This window comes from Sparus aurata, chromosome 8 (genome assembly GCF_900880675.1).
Source record: "Sparus aurata chromosome 8, fSpaAur1.1, whole genome shotgun sequence".
In the NCBI taxonomy this organism is placed as follows: domain Eukaryota; kingdom Metazoa; phylum Chordata; class Actinopteri; order Spariformes; family Sparidae; genus Sparus; species Sparus aurata.
The window spans coordinates 8,001,224-8,018,008 of NC_044194.1; the positions used below are offsets into that span (position 1 = coordinate 8,001,224).

A 16,785-nucleotide genomic window follows, 5' to 3' on the forward strand; every position below is an offset into this window, starting at 1 on the left:
GTTTCAGTTCAGAGACTCCTACACTAGCACCATAAAAATATTTGTAAAGTCCCAGATTAATGAGAAAGCTGTAGACTATAACAAACTTCCTCTTTTAGTTTTGTTATGGAATGAATCTCAAATATCAAACACTGAAGTGGAAGCAAACTTGTCAAATAATGTTGAGAAGGACAGCATGCTTTTACATGGTGGCATTTAAAAATTGGCATTTAAAAACGTCATGGGGAAAAGGAGGGCATAAGTCACTAGGATGGCTAGGGTTTGGGTTAAAGAGGTCATGAATTAAGGGAACAGTCTCAGGAAGCTACCTAGGGCTACAGGAAAATGGAGGACTGAACAGCTGAGCTTAATGTCAGAATAGGAAGAACAACAGCCGATCTCCCCAAGGAATACTACTGTAAAAGCTGAGCATGTGACACTAGCTAAATGCAGCACAATAGCACTATGCTTCTCAACTGAGTCAACTGTTTGGTGCTATGCAGTATGGGCTATTTGTGGCTTATAGAGAATGTGAGAACAACTTAAGAAGTAGGGTAAATAAAACATCCTCTGTTGAATAACGTGGCAAAGACTTGAGTATTTGTACTTTGCAGTTAATGATAAACTGAGTGTATTAGTATAGATTTCAAGGTAAACTATGTAGATAACATTGAAGGAACATGTTAACCTACTTATCTATGAGACTCTTATACTTGCAAGACTATAACTCATATGAGTCACTATGCATTTATTACCTCAGCCAGAATGAACTGCATGAATAAGACGAAAAATATGTGTTTTTTCCAGGACAGTTACTGCCCTTCCGGCATCATCACAAGACTGTGCTTGTTCAGCCTCTTATCAATAATCCACACCTAGAGGTCTACATGCTTAAAGAACACACACCATAATTCAGAAGAAAAGGGAAAATAAAGAGCAGTATGACATGAAGCAAAGGGGCTTGTTGGTTTTAATAACACATTTTCCCTTTCTGAGGTTTTCTATGTTTGGTAATGTGAAATCATACGGGAGATATAGGAACACACTGAAGTTAAGAGATGAAATACAAAACTGGAGGATAGAAATGTAATATAAGGTCGAGAGGTGTCAGTGGGAATATAAAATCATTCCAGAATGGGACACTAGCCTTCTTGGCATAAAGGAAGAGGTGAAGGCAGGGCAGAGGGTTGACATGGAGAGTTGAAAAGAAGACTTACGCTGGTAACTCTGCGGTAGATCTGTGCAGCATTCTGGCACTCTGAGTAAGGGTACTCTGAGGTGGCCATCTCCAGCATGCACATTCCAAAGGCATACACATCCACTGACTCGTCGTACTTCTCCTCATACATCTCAGGCGCCATGAACTCAGGGGTACCTTAAATCAAAACAACTATTCAGAACTCTCGAACTCCCTTACTGATTGAGTGGGCTTCTCATAACCCATTGCCCCTCTGCTCCTCTAACCCATGAGGGGTTGAGGAAGAGGAGGATGAGAAGAGTGACCAGCCTGTTGACATCTCCTGGAGTAGAACCTGTGAGGTGAAAGTTTGAAGAGAGAGAAAAAAAAAAAGAAAAGGGGAAGGAAAGCAAAAAAAGAGACAGAAAACAAAAAAGGAGGGAGAGGCTGGGCTCAGTTAGACTGTAGAGAAGAAAGCACGTGTTTGTCTGTGTAAGACCTTAACATGTAGTTATATATAAAAGTGACTGAGTTAAGCCAATGTGCAGAACACACTTGTTAGCCACAAATGGATGTTATTTGCAATGTTTAAAAAGTTTCAAATGAGGCATTTGAGAATAATACCCATCAGAATACAGTGCAGTTTATTCAAAGGGGTGCCAAAGATCTCAGTAAGAGAAACATTACTAGCTATGGAAATAACTTTTGTCAAGACCTTAACCTTACATCCACAGTAAGCTTTTCTTTTGAAGTACCCTCACCTTTCGAAGACAGACTTACCATCTCTTCCTGACCTGCAGGAGGAAGCTGTTATGGTCAAGGCTGAGAGAAGCAGATCCCATAGCTAGTTACTGTGCTGAGCAGTGTGTCTTTGCACATTAGCCTTTTTCTATTAATTGATCGTTTTACATTCAATCTCAGGTCTTACACAGAAAAACTCATTTGGTTATATGAATTATTTTGTTTTTGATATTGATGTGTGTTACAGCACACTGTCAGACTTACCAGGCCCAAAAAGTTCATACTTACTCAATGACCAGCAGTACCCTATTCATTCCAAACAGCAGAATTGGGCACAGCTGAGGCTAGAGCCTACATTTTAAAAACATACCCAAGAATGTGAAAATAAAAATAAAATAAAATAAAACAAAACAAAAGGAGTAAGGCTGACAGAGAGAAAGTGGGGAGAGCTCCCTGGACACAAAGATGGAGCAAAAAGATTCTGCGGTCCTGCAATACTTTAAAAGACAGTAAGAGACAAACACTAGAAAAAAAAAAACCTGTTGAGGCAAACCCATAGAAAGAGATGTTAAACATCATAGGTATAACTGGCAAACAGACCACATATTTCCAAACCACAGAACAAAGACCAGTCTATGACAGAAGCAAAGGCCATACCTTTAGCCATGGCCAGGTTAGCCTGCAAGAAGGCATGACAGCTATTATCATAATGATATTAATATTTACAGTATGAGAAATGTTAGGCGCTACTTACATTCAGTAGGTGCCTGGAAAAAAAAAAAACCCTCTCTTTTTTTTGGAGAAACATAAACAGAAATCTTCTGTACAATGACTAAACTTGATAGAGTCACTGCGTGAATGCAAAGAGAGAAAGCCTTGTGGTTATCTTTCTAAGATTACCACAGTGTTTGGCCTCCATTTGAGCTGTGGTTTGAGAGACAGCTGAAACGCTGTGGTCTGTTTTTGAACCACACCGTCAGAAAAACAAGTCAAAGGAAAATACCCTCTTTAAACGTCAACATTTTCAATAAAAGCATAATATGACCTTAGAAAAGGTACTGCCCCGAAGGACAGGGACCTGGAAGTGAAAATGACTTCTGAGTCGTACCTATAACACTCTTGGCAAACGATGCACGCTTCAGTGTGGCCAGCCCCAAGTCTCCGATCTTGACAGATCCAGTTGGGCCAGTGATGAAAATGTTGTCACACTTAAGGTCCCTGTGGATGATGGGGGGAGCCCGAGTATGAAGGAAGTGGAGTCCCTTGAGGATCTGTCTACACCAGCTCCGCAGTACTTTAATTTTCATCACCTTGAACCGCTTCAGATATCTACAGGAGAAGAGATCAAGATTTTCACATATTCTCACATAGCAAATAAAGTAAATGTAGTCTTTCCTGGCACTTAAGAGAACATTTTATAGGATTTTGATAAATTACTAACATAATAAAGTTCAGCAAATATATTGAGACAAATACTGTTCAGAATGCTTATAATCAATAACACTACATAGGGGGTTGATATTAGTGTATACTCTGCTTTAGTGATTACAGAGCTTGCTTTTAGTTATTTTAAATATTTCCATGCACCCAGTAATGTAACTGCAGCAAATATCATGCCACATTTAAGCAGCAAAACTAAAAACTGTAGAAGCTTGACAGGACAAAGGAAACTCACTAACAAACTAAGGATATTTTTTTCAGGAGATAAAAGTTTCCGACAGCTCTGTTGGAGCTCAGAGTATGGCGAGGATGGCTACTTTACTCTAAATAATTTCACTGTGTGAAGGAAAACTGTGTGACCTTTTGGGTAAGGCTGCTGTAGTTGTGCTTAAAAGCGCACACTAGCTCTCTTAATGTAGAGACTTATGCTGCTAGGGATCACAGCAGACAATATAATTGAATACAAAATACAACATCTTTGCGCCATGCACCTTACTTAGCGAAGTTTAAGTAAAGATAAGTAAAAGGAAGTCAGGCATGCCCTAGATGTACTTGCATTCCAGACTTTAGACCATGTGCTATAGATAGTTTAAATAGGGCCCCTAGTGAATTCAGTACATATGAGTTCTGTATGAATGTGTTTGTTAGCTCTGCCAAATTTGAGACTCACGTTTTGAGTGTGCCAGAAGTCATGAGTTCAGTGACCAGTACAATGCACTTCCTGCCTTTGGATGGTCCCTCCCAGGAGTCGTAAAAGCGGACAATGTTGGGATGCTGTAGTCCTTTTAACATCCCTGCTTCCTCCTTAAAGCGCTGCCTCTCCGTCTTTGACAGCTTACGATCCTGCAGGGGACAAAAAGGAGAATACTTAGATTTCACACATCACATACAGCAGATGTATACAGATTTATTTAGAATAAGGACAATTTCAAAGAATACATTAATGACAAAAACAGTAAACAGTCCAGATATTTGGCGATTTGTAGTGCTTTTTGCAACTTGCATTTCCTTCAACACACAAAATTTCACATATGGTTCTGGCACAAGCACTCATACAGTTGAGGGCATTGGGATGTGGCCCCATTTTCTCTGGCTGACAACTGTGAACCAAATGGAATGTGTCTAGCTTTGTCCTAGATTCAAGAAGACCACATTAAAAGTCACAACATGACTGATACTGAAGATCACTATGGAGTATACTAGAAATAAAAACTGTATACAAAACTGTCCTCTTTAACAACCTTTTTTACAATACACCATAAACTACACACATCTCAACAGGCACATACCACTCAAAAGTAGGTTTAGGCAATGTAAGAAAAATAACAAATGGACATGTACATCCTTCATATCATGTTATGTGTTAAGATGTGGAAAACCACCTGTTAGTGTTTAAGAATGTTAATCACAACATGGTAATGCATGAAAATTAATCAATTATTTATTGGGAGAATAATTCCGACTTTGCTCTACCTGTTAATTTAAACAAAGCCGTGCATCATTATTCACAACATCAACAATGACAGACTACAATGAATATCAATACTAATATATTGCCAAGCTCTTTGGCTACCAACTGTGTCTGGTAAGCGCTCACACAGGCTTCTATTCTAAGCAAATCTATGGCTGATGAGTGTCAACAAATGCCTGGCAGCTGATGGGTTTTTCAATGATTTATAGCAAAATATATGCAAAGCTAACAGCACTGTTTTCCCAGTGGGATTTAACATTCCAAAAACTGAATAATGTATCAATGTAAAGGATTGGCAGTAACCCCTTTTGCAGGGTCTGTGTATTAAACAAAAAAATCTGGAATGCGTAAAATCACCCTTCTCAAGTTTCCTGAGTAATTCCTGGCGTGACCTACATTTACAGCATGCATGACTATAGAGCAGCAAACCCATACCAGTTAGACCAGCTCAGTGAAACCCAGCAGCCAAAGACCTCCCTTGAAACCCCCAGAGACTTGGCCAGAAGCCAAGCTGTCCAGAGGCCAGGCTGTCCAGGAAATTCAGCCCTTTTGTGAGTGGAGAGTGAGCATTTGCCTTTGTGTGTGTGTCAGCAAGAGATAGAAAACTTTCCAGTGACTGACATCGCTTTAAGAAAAAAATAATTGAGATTGCTACAGTCTTTGCCAGAGATTTTTTGAGTTTTGAGGTTGAATGATTACAACTGACTGGGGGCAAAGATAAAAGATAAGTTAAATGGAAACATGTGTGAACCATTAGCAGCAAGGGAGGACACTGAATCAGGGAGCAATGTGCGTAAAGGGTGAGGGAAGATGGCAGTGCAATGGAGGCTCCACCATGCACTTGGACCAACTGACCTACTTATCAGTATTTAGTGGGACAGTGGTTCCCCTTCCTTGTTCTGTGCACCATGTGAACAGTCATGCAAAACATCCAAGATCACATTCGCAGCATCAGAGCTTCTGCTCTTGGGTGTGCAACACCCCTGACCCACACAAATACCAAACTACTATATCAATGACAGAATTTCCGCTGTAGGCACACTGCTTCACAGACAACTCATTTAAAAACAACTCATCACAAGTTGACAAACGGCATTCCCTGTGCTTGATAAGATCTACTTACGCACTTGCAAACGGAATGCCTTTACTCAAGTCATTTACAGAAAAAAACAAAGAAAGATAAAAACATTTAATTCATACTCTGAAACCCTTCTCCTCTCATATGCTTCCACATATTATTCAGCACAATACAGGACAAACTAAGTACATAACTCATTAACCACTTGAAAGCACGCACGACCCCGAGGCAGAATTTACCGTCTTACAATCATAAGTCTTTGGCCAGTGTCAGGTCCTTCTCTTATTGTAACAGTGCCTGATCAGGGTTTGAGGATGTAGCATAGACCAAATATTCACAATTCACTAAACAATGGAGAGGAAACACTACCATGAAGGACTCTTGTCAAAGACAGAATATTTTCATTTAACCATTGTGTCTTTTATTTATTTATTCCTAAATAAAGGGTTTAGATAAAAAATATAAAAAATGTCTTAGCCTAAATCAATGGTTGAGGCGATTAAGGAAAATCAGGGAAGGTGCCTTCGGAATATCAGCCATGTGGCAACCACATATTTAACATCACATCTCAATGTGCATTTTGGTAACAAAGTTTACAATGGTAGTCTTTATGAACCATCCGTTTGTTCAGATGTCTTGATGACCTCATTTTGAGTTTGACCAGGACCCTTGTCGCCCGTTTCGCCACAGGTTTACTGTGATTTGTCACTATCAGCTGTCCAATAAAAGGCTCAAATAATTTGTTGGGCCTGATTACTTGACTGACACTTATCTAAACCTATCAGCTGAGGTTGCTGTAGCGTGCTTATCACACCTCGAGATTGCTGTAGCTTGCTTATCACACCTCAGCTACACTAGGCTCCCCCATCGTAGACGCAATTTATATTGTCTGGTTAGACAAACTTACAGAGACAGTCAGAAATGTTCAATCAGACCTTGAAGCATTACTTCAAAACCTAACATCAAATCCTTTTATGTACTTCCAAGGTCTATGCAAGGCCACAAATGTCTATAAATTAGGAAACCTAACCAGGCAGGCACTCAGAGGGCCACAGCAGCTGCAGCTGAATCAGAGCAGCTCTATTTGACAGAGTGGGGATGAGTCAGCTCACTAAAGAGCTGTGTTGCCACCACTGCCTCTGCAATATCAACTCTCAGCTGTGGAAAGTAGCTTTGTGAAGACTCTGAATGTGATAAAAAGAGAGGAAGAGTGGTAAGGAAAAGCAAATGTGCATGTAAAATAATATACACAAGTGAGCTTGAGAATAATGCAGAAATGCATTTTAAACACAAAGTATTATATCTTCCAAATCAGACTAGTCAACACTTCTGATCATCTCTGCAGACTCAGCACGACACACATCATAAATCAAGATCCTATTGCTTCAGTTCAGTGGCACACCTCTCAACAAGCCATTGCATGGTTAAGCAGCTGGGGCAAAAGCCCAAGTTGTTATCAGAGTTATGATTATGCAGTCATTCAGTCTAAACTGATCACAGAGAAGTTTCCTTTGACACGATAAAAACAAGGACAAGTGTTTGATACAAGGCGGTCAACATTACTGTCAGAGCTCCACATTTACTTTTGTTTGGGGACAAGCAACTGTTGTTAGGAATAATTTGATTTCAATTTACACATTTGACTCAAAAAACAAAAACTTGTAACTGAATTGGTTGACCTATGGCCACAGACGAGGCAAAAAATTTTCCCCTTGTTGTGGTCTATTAAATGGGAAAGGCAGTAGTTTAATGTAATCCTTTATAGAAATTGCACTGTGATGACTTTAACTTAAAATCTGTTATTGAGTGAATCTTAGTAACAACAATCAAAATACATGAAGTGCTTCTTCTACCTGCGTTTAGTGTTTTCTCTAAAGTAATGCACAACAGTGCACAGTTCATTGCATTGCAAATATATTTGAATCATGACATCAATTTCAAACTAACTTGCCAAGCCTGAATACTATCTTAACAACATCATGACCTGAGGCGCTACCAGTCGATGTGAATCACTAATGCCATTTAACTACAGTTTTACCAAAGCTGAGGAAAACATGCTGCTTCTAGGCAAAGGCCATCATAAATTACCCAACAACCCTAAAAATAGACAGAGTGAAAAAAGCCTGTGATCATGCTGAGGGCTGGCACTGTCAGGTCCCTGCTCTGAGATCGACACTGAGGGCTAGATGGAGCCCTCTGGGTACATTGGTTGATATTGGGGTAACGGCTGTTGGGCCTGAAAGCCAAGAGGCCATGTTAAAAGCTCCACCAAAATTGTGACTTAGTTAATGCGTTTGCGCAGTATTTCTAATCAGACAGAAATAATTGGTGTCCCTGCGACATTGTAACTCCTGGTAATGAGGTCATAGATCAATGTGACTGTCAGCAACTGACCAGATGACAAGAGTCAGGCCATTTCACAACGGCCTGTATGACTTTACATCTAAAACTGATGTTGTGGAAAGGAAACTGTAATTTTGTGGGCATCAAGAGCAGTATCTTCCAAGTCATTTCAACCATCAGACATGGTCTACTGGTATACCAGATAACACTATGATCCTCATCTTATGGATTCTGGGTGATGAATGCTCATGTCAACTATAAGACATTATCAGTAACTACAGCCAAGGTTAATTTTTGTTCTGATGAATAAAGACCTTCAACAATATGACTGAATAAGTGGAGAAAAGTAACTGTTATGATATCCCAGATTATTAAAATACATATAGGTTAGAAAGTACATTGTTGTTCTCAAAGTCTGTGTCAGTGATTTAATACATCAAAATTTTAAAGTTCATGACCTTCGACACAGTTAGTCAGAAGGGAATCATGACACAGTACAATGCTTCACAGTTAATGGTGTCAAGTTTTGCTTTCTGGTCTATTTTGAGTGCTGTGATGAACAAAGCCAGCATTCACCAATGCGGTTTTCTTATACTGGCGTACCCCTCCTTACTGTCTACTGACAGTGTAATATACTGTAGTTGAAACTGATATGAGACGTGTTATTACATGCACAGCAGTTAATAACTTAGAGAAACACAGGTGTTGCAAGAAAAAAGCCATTATTACAGCAATATCCGAGATGGTCTACTAATTATATTGGGCAATATATAATATATTGCAGCACCAATCATTTGTCCCAACATGAGACAACTATTCAAGTACTGCTGCTGGAAGAACAGCTCAGCTACTGTTAAATTCTTTAGTCTTCATTTTACACAATCATGACTGAGGAAAAAAAAAAAATACAGGGCCAACATTTTTAATAACCCAGTCAAAGATAGTAAACCACTGAATGTCATGAGGAAGTCAACCCTGTAATCACATTTCAAAATGCTGACAATGAGGTTAGGAATTTCAATTTCAAAATGTGACGTTTCTTCCCAAAACTTGTTGCATCCAAGAGTAAAAGTTAAAATGGTCTACTTAAATTAAAAATCTTATGGTTAACCTAAAGACTACCAGTCATTAGGGCTGGGTATCACCAGGTACCTCGCGATACGATAGTATCACAATATTTTGCTCACGATAACGATAATATCACGATACAGCGATTCTGCGATAATCGATATATTGCAAGAAATTTCATCCACGATACATCACGATATCTGTGTCACTGAAGAAATTCAGAATTTATTGACTGCACTGTCATTTCACAGGAATTACAAAACATTGTCATTCAATTTCACATGAATGACAGCCAAGTAAACAAAGAGTATATTGCACAGTGTCTCTTCTTAACACACACACTGACTACAGCTATCATTAAATATCTATATGTGTGGGTTTCAGAGCTACTTAAACCATTTTTTTAATTTGATTTGGTTGTATACCTATGTTTGAATACAGATAAAGCTGTCCTCCTCAGAGGGGTGGTGGGCCCAAAAAAAAAAAAAAAAATTTATTTTTATTTTTTTACATTTTTAAATATCGATATTTGGCACCAGTGTATCGATAACGTACCTCAAGACGAAATATCGCAATATATTGTAGTATCGATATTTTGGCACACCCCTACCAGTCATGACTGGTAATTACAGACAAGTCACTATGTTACTATGTATACTATTTGGATATAGCATGTCACTCCCTGCGGATGCCATCAGCCAGCTGGACAGGCAGCTCCCATAACTTCTAAAGGATGTCTGGGGTTCTCTTCCTCATCTTTCAATGCTTGGCTTCAGCCAGTACTGGAGAGGAAGGAGGTGGGAAGGCAGAGAGTGGAAGATGACATGGTTGAAGATGGATGAGTGAGCAAGAAAGGGGAGGTTCCTAAATTTATTCTTCTTTTTCCCCCCTTGACTTCCTCTCTGTGGTGACCTACTTATTGTTCAGACATGCCTGCAACGTGAGATCCGAAACAAATGTGTGGGTTCATGGGTGAGGTGAAAAAAAGGGTGGACGCCTAGAAATTCTTAGACGATTGTGGACAGATGGCCTTTCAGACTGAATAAGCCAAAGCAATTGTATTCAAACTTTGCATCCTTCAATTTCTAGCCCTGGATGCAGCACAGCTCGGGGGAAGGAAAAGTGGATTGATTGGTCCATAAATCCAGGACTCTGGTTTAGAGTGAAATATCTACTGAAGAACCTGTATTGACATGACATGATACCTCAAAAGGCAAAGACTAGAGTCCTGTCAGCCAGACTGAGCTTTAAGATTAAGGGGTCATTTCAGTTTCAGTCTTACAGCCTCTCCTCCCTTTGTTCAAGATTATTTCTGTACATAGTCCCAAACATAATAAATGGAAAAGTACAAAGGGAAAACCCTTTTGTTCAAACACCTTAAAGTCAAACTTCATGTCCAAGTTTTCATGGTTTTCTGGCATGTAATGAGCATTACAGCATCACAGGACTGCTAAAGTGGCTCTACATTTTTTGCCATGTTTAAGGAAGATTAAGAAGGACCTCATGAGGAGAAACCTGTCAGACTTGTTTCATTAGCTTACAGCCAAGGGAGCTGCTGTTGCTTCCAGCTGACACCATATTCTCAGTGAACACACAAGTGGAAAGGCTGATTACTGTCTGCATCACTGATTCTGGTATCAACAGGAAACAAAACAATAAGTAAATTAACCGGATGAACCTACTCCTTTCTTTAACATTAAAATACACTATAATGGAATTTGTTGGCTTTTTTTAAAGGGAAAACAAGCATTTTCAATGCAACCAAGTAGAAAAGGACAAAATATACTTCTATTACTGCCATGCCTGTTTGAAAAAACACAGAACAACTGAAACTAAATTGAAAGAGCATGCCGAAAATATCCATGTCAAATTCATATTCCACTAAATATGCTCTAAGGAATTAAGAAGAATGTAGCACTGGAGCTTGAGTGATCATGGGACAGCTTTAACAACCATGTGAGAGGGGATTTCGGCTTCTCGTGTGTAGCTCAACAGTTTCGAGCACTGAAACTCTTGAGTTGACAGAGAAACGAAGGGGAATGAGAGTGTCAGGTTTCATGTTCACATTTCAGAGCAGACCATGTGCATAAAACAAAGCTGGTTCTCATTCAACTGTAAAAAATTCAATAAATCACCCCTCTGCACCAGATCTGTCTCCTTGTACAAATGCTAACTGAAAAATACCAAGCTCCTATAGAAAGCTTTACTGAGCCTCAGGAGAAAGGTGGTTCACCTTGTTCATTCTGCTGAATAATTTTTTTTAAACACATGAACAAAGACACAGGGACATTTCGGTTTTCCCCTAGCCTTTTCAACCTTTCCTTAGAAAGAAACAAGAGACCACAAGAACCAAAATTTCCCACAACTTTCCTTTCCTTCTACAATATTCGGAGAGTAATAATTTGCTTTGAGGTAAAAGGAAAAACATTTTAAAAATTGCTGAATGAAGTTAAGACAACAAAAACTACAAGTGTACCAACTTTCAGCATGATATCAACCAATGAAAGTAGGATTGCAAGTTTTATTTACCGAGTTTTGTTTAAAATGGGTTGAAGAAAAACAAATATGTGAGAATGTGGGGAAGTTTAAAAAGGTGGGATGTGGACAGACAGTGTAGCAGCAGGCCTTGGCAGGCTGGCCTGCTTCACTTCACACAGGAGATTCCTCTATCAGGAATGTGACCCACTTTACATTCACACAAGCATTCAGAGCAGAAATGCACTGAGCATGCGCTTGATTTGGTCTGTGTGAGGGGGGGGAGGGGCACGTGTCTGTAATCTTCACATTGTTCAGAAACCAGAGTGCATGTGCAGCTACAGTTGTATGTGCTGCCGTGTGAGGCCTATGCCTCTCATGGCAGCACGGTGAAAGCGTGACAGTAAAAGTAAACATTCATGTGGTGAATGAGGTCAAACTTTGCTTTCGGCCATGTAGCTGCTTTAACTGGACAGACAGCAGAGATCCACTAGCACTTTTAAGATTATCACTATTTGTCTGAGCAAGATACCAAGGATCATTGTATTTAGATAAAATAATGAAATGGGTTATAATGACTAGTTTATTAAGCCTCAAGGTTAGATTTTAAAAAGACGATAAAAACGTTTAAAAAAAGGTGCAGTTCAATTATTACTATTGCTGCTGCGTTCAGCTTTGCAAATTACAAAATAAAATCACTCCAATAAGAATTTGTCTTCAAATGGACTTTTGCCTAATTTTATGGAGTTTTAGAGGCCAGGTCTTCAAAGGGTGTGAAAATAACCTAAATGAATCTCACCTTTCACTAACAAGAATTTGCTCCATTGCAACATTTACTGTAATGATTTGATCATTGTTAAGATCAGCAAGACAGTCAGCATGATTTATTTTATAAAAAAGGTATATAGGGTCTTTTTCAACTTCAATAAATATGGGAAAATAGTAAGACTACTTGATTTCTCTCAGGGCAATGAAAAATCTAAATCAAAACTATAAATTATACAATCTTTGACATCTTCTGGTAATTTGCAAATGTGTTATGGTGAAGTAAATACTGCCAACGAGTATGGATTGAGCTGCACCAAAGAGCAAAAAGAGGAAATGGGAAGCTTATTGCTATGGTTTTGTGACAAATGCATTGCCAAACAAACAATCAAGAGGAAAATGCTTACTATGCCTGTCAGAGCGGAAATGATAGCCTCTGTAGCTCAGGTAACGGTGTAAAAGGAAATTGCTTTGGCTTTACTCCATGTTTAAGCGTGACAAAATCAAAACAATGATGCTTGGAGGAGAATGCAACACTAGGGTGACTCAATTACAAAAACAGCAATGAAGGAAAGTAAGCTATAAGAAAAATGGTTATCCCAAATTCATACCTGCAGCTCGCACCAAGCCACCTCCACTGTGGTCTCAGTATCCAAGCCTTTGTAGACAGTCTTGAAGGAGCCACGTCCAATTTCTATATCGAACTTCAGGAAACGCCCATCCGGTGATGTCCCCACTGCTTTGGTCTCTGCCTCTTCGATGTCATCCTGCACTTTTTTCTCCGCTTCTCTCTGCTCTGCCTCCGCCCGTGCCTTGGCAGAGTCCTTATCTTCTTCCTCCCCCTCTTCTTCATGATTCACCTTAACCTCAGTGGTGATTTCAGGTTCTGTTTGACTTGGCAATTCTGTTCCTAAACATGGTGTGGAGTGGGCTGCTACCACTACCTCTCCATCACAGATATCTTGTACATTGACAGGCTCTTGCTCTGAAGGCACTACTTCCACCTTGGCTATTTCTATATCTTTGCCTTCTTCGCCTTCACTACGTCGTCTTTGAGCAGGCTCCTCATGTTTAGCTAAACTCGGTTCAGCCCTTGGCAAATGGGCACCCACAGCAGCCTGTTGCCGCTGGGGTGCCGCTTCACGTAGCTGAACCCGTTGAGGCGCAGGGATCGGGATCTTGCTGGGTAAAGGGAGGGCCAATGCTGTAGCATTGGAATCACTGATGACACTGCGGCGTAGGAAACGGTGTTCGGGGTTACATCGATCACGCTCCATTGTGTGATGCCGGCGTCTCACTTCGGTCGGCCGACAGTCACTCACCATCGAATCTGAACCAGAACTGGGGCCATTTCCACTCTTCTGAGGGGGAGCCAGGAACTTCACCATTTTGTCGTCTGGCTTTTCCGACATCCCACCACCCACACTAAGAGTAAGCGGGTACTATAATCGAAAAAATTAAAATAATGATACTTCCATGTCCGCCATATAAGCTTAAATAAGCAGTATTAATCTGTGCTTTAAAAAGAAAAAAGATAGAAAGTCTTACAACTTCTACCTCCAGCTGTCTTTTTTATTGCTTAAAGACGGTCTTTATATGTATAGCACAGAGACTGGGGGTGTAGGATGGGGGGTGTTCTCTTATAAATTGTAAAAGATTGAACACCACAGCAGAGCACAGATTGCTGATGTTGATTGACAAGTCTCTTTAAGTCCATACCATCCATCCTGTAAGACACAGGGTGCAGGTTCTATCAAGCATAAGGACTCAGTGATGAGGAACAAACATGCACAGCCTACAAGAGGCACCAAACTTCCTATTGTGGGAAATGAGAGGATGGCCAGACGCTCGGAATATCCTCCAGTCCAGTTTCACTGCAAGAGAAAAAAAGAGAACACAGGCTGCTTGACATGCTTCTAAAAGTAACCAACAGTATGTCAAATGTCAACAAGATCTGTGAAACACCAGCCAAAGTACTCACAAGTAGAATTTACTGTATACATACAAGTTTCGTAACACTGCTTTCAACAAAAGCACAACTGACAGACACTACATACCCTAGTGCTTCAAATATTACCTCTGAAGGCGACTTGGTGATTACACTGTAATGCAGTAAAACATTATAGAATCGACCACTGTAGGTTCACTTTAGTGACTCAGTCAAGGAGGGTTTGTCTTAAAAGTTTCCTCCCTCTGATATGCTTTACCGTCTTGCACAAGGACATTGGATGTAGGGCACATGCTTGCATTCTCATTACCTTTATTACAGATCTAGGTAATGACTGTATTTTTCAGCTGTGCCCAATTGATTTAACATTTAGCTGCATTAAGTGTTAATCTATATCAAGATATGCATTTATAAGTATGTAATGTGGCATAAATCCTGAATGCATTTCACAGACTTTAAGAATGACACACTGACCTCTCAATGACTCACTTTTCATAGAGACTGCAAGTAACTAATTGAGCCTAGCTGACAGCTGTGTATTCCTCAGTCTCCATTATGAATTAGAAGCAACATATTCCGTTACTTATGGGGTTAGTGAATGCTGTTTGAATATCTAGCATTAAGTCTATTGTTGAAACCACAAAACATTACAGCTGCACACAGCTATAACCGACCAACATTTAAGCTGTACATGCAAAAGATCGGAGCCATTCCCGTATGCTTATTCCCTGTATTTGTTGACAGTTTTGCACAGTCACATATATTATAATCTTAAAAATACATAAGCTTACAATAGCAATCTTATTGCTTATTAGTCATCTATGCCCTGCCATGTTTGCAGCCATTACCAGCCTAAGCAACCACCAATGTCAAAACCAAACCTGGCAATGTTAGCAGCCATCACAACACGATACGTAAGAGAAAAGCCAGTGCAAATTAATTCAATTAGTATTTTTAATTAACATGAACCTCGTCTTACGTACCTATTTCTTCGCCGCCTTGTAAATGACACCAGAGCTACTTGAAATGGCAACATCGAGCGTAGAGAGCGAGGAGGAGCAACGGCTCTTTGTTAGCTTGCTAACGAGACGAGCTAGCACGGAGCTAGTTAGCTGATCCTTCACCAGTGAAACGTTAACCAGCTATGAATGATTTACCACGTCACGTCTTTCTAAAATATATTCCGCCCCGTGGTTCTCGTTTCAGCTTAACGTGACATACATTTTACACAGTTGGGTACTGTTGCCATTTCTTATATATCTGTAACTGTTAGCACTATTCTATGTTGGCAGCTTTACCGTGTCCAAGTGATTACAAGCCGTGCTAACCGGATACGTTTGCCCGGTGTGACGCCGGTTGGAAAGCTACCAGGCAGCGGTTGACAAATAGCGCCACTGCTACCTAGCTAGCTAGCATTAGCTAGGCGGGTCTTGCTAATGGCCTAAAAAGCTAGACCCACCTCCTGGCTGCCCCCATTCAATTTAACGATATCTGACGCGTATACAGCACTAGCCCTTCATCTACTGTTGTTATATAATTAATAGCGATTTTGTTTTTTTACAAGTTGGTTCACGACTATTCATACACCACACATGTGACGTTGTTTCTATTTTATAACATTGCGCCTAGCTGCTGTTCGTTGGTGAGCCTGGTTTTGCTAACCGTTAGCAACCTAGCCCTTCACGATCGAGCTAACATAGAGGTGCCGGGTGGCAGATAGCGACCTACCTCGGTGTCGTATCCCCCAATACAGCCGACGGTCATCGACGGTCAAATTGTCCTCACAGCGTGAATCCGTCTTTGAATTTATAAAAGGGGATATATGTATATTATCCTTAAGCGTCCAACAGACGAGTTATCAGACGAGCTAACATCAGAGTTTCGGTTTATGGTCTCACTGACAAACAAGCGGCGCAGTTGCTACATATTGACGAAGAAACGGGTTTTTCCGAAAGCGCCTGCGCCAGTGAAGAATGACCTCATAACCATAACACACATACCACTATATCCCTTTGAAGCTCCTTCGTTAGATTAATTATGTATCAGTGGAGCTGTGTGTTCTTATGACAATGGACTTATTTAAACTTACGTAAATGTTAGCCACAGGAATTCAAACCACGTATCTCAGATGTCACTGATTCTACATTATGTGGAAAGCATACCTGAAATCGATAAAACAAGAATACTTAAAGAGGAAAAGTCACTTAGGATTCGATCGTGATTTATGCTTCACTAATGTCACTGTTAATTACATTTTGTGGAGGTGAACTGAATCACTCAGTCGTCTGTTTTACTGGAAA

The 16,785-nt window shown here is 40.1% G+C and overlaps 1 protein-coding gene across 3 annotated transcripts in view; it reads right to left on the minus strand.

The window, feature by feature from the left end:
* The window catches only part of LOC115587370 (serine/threonine-protein kinase WNK1-like), a 30,404-nt gene extending 13,950 nt beyond the window's left edge, over positions 1-16,454 (minus strand). For 2 of the 3 annotated variants that reach the window (XM_030427208.1, XM_030427206.1), the window contains exons 1-5: positions 16,214-16,454; positions 13,149-14,411; positions 4,008-4,180; positions 3,006-3,226; positions 1,197-1,354 (exon numbers count right to left, since the gene is read on the minus strand). In XM_030427208.1, the coding sequence (XP_030283068.1) occupies positions 1,197-1,354; positions 3,006-3,226; positions 4,008-4,180; positions 13,149-13,949 (1,353 nt within the window). In that variant the 5' untranslated portion in view covers positions 13,950-14,411; positions 16,214-16,454. Of the gene's footprint in view, positions 1-1,196; positions 1,355-3,005; positions 3,227-4,007; positions 4,181-13,148; positions 14,412-15,468; positions 15,841-16,213 lie in introns of those variants that run through there. The other variant, XM_030427207.1, reaches the window with a different exon arrangement.
* Between the last annotated feature and the right edge of the window lie 331 nt (positions 16,455-16,785).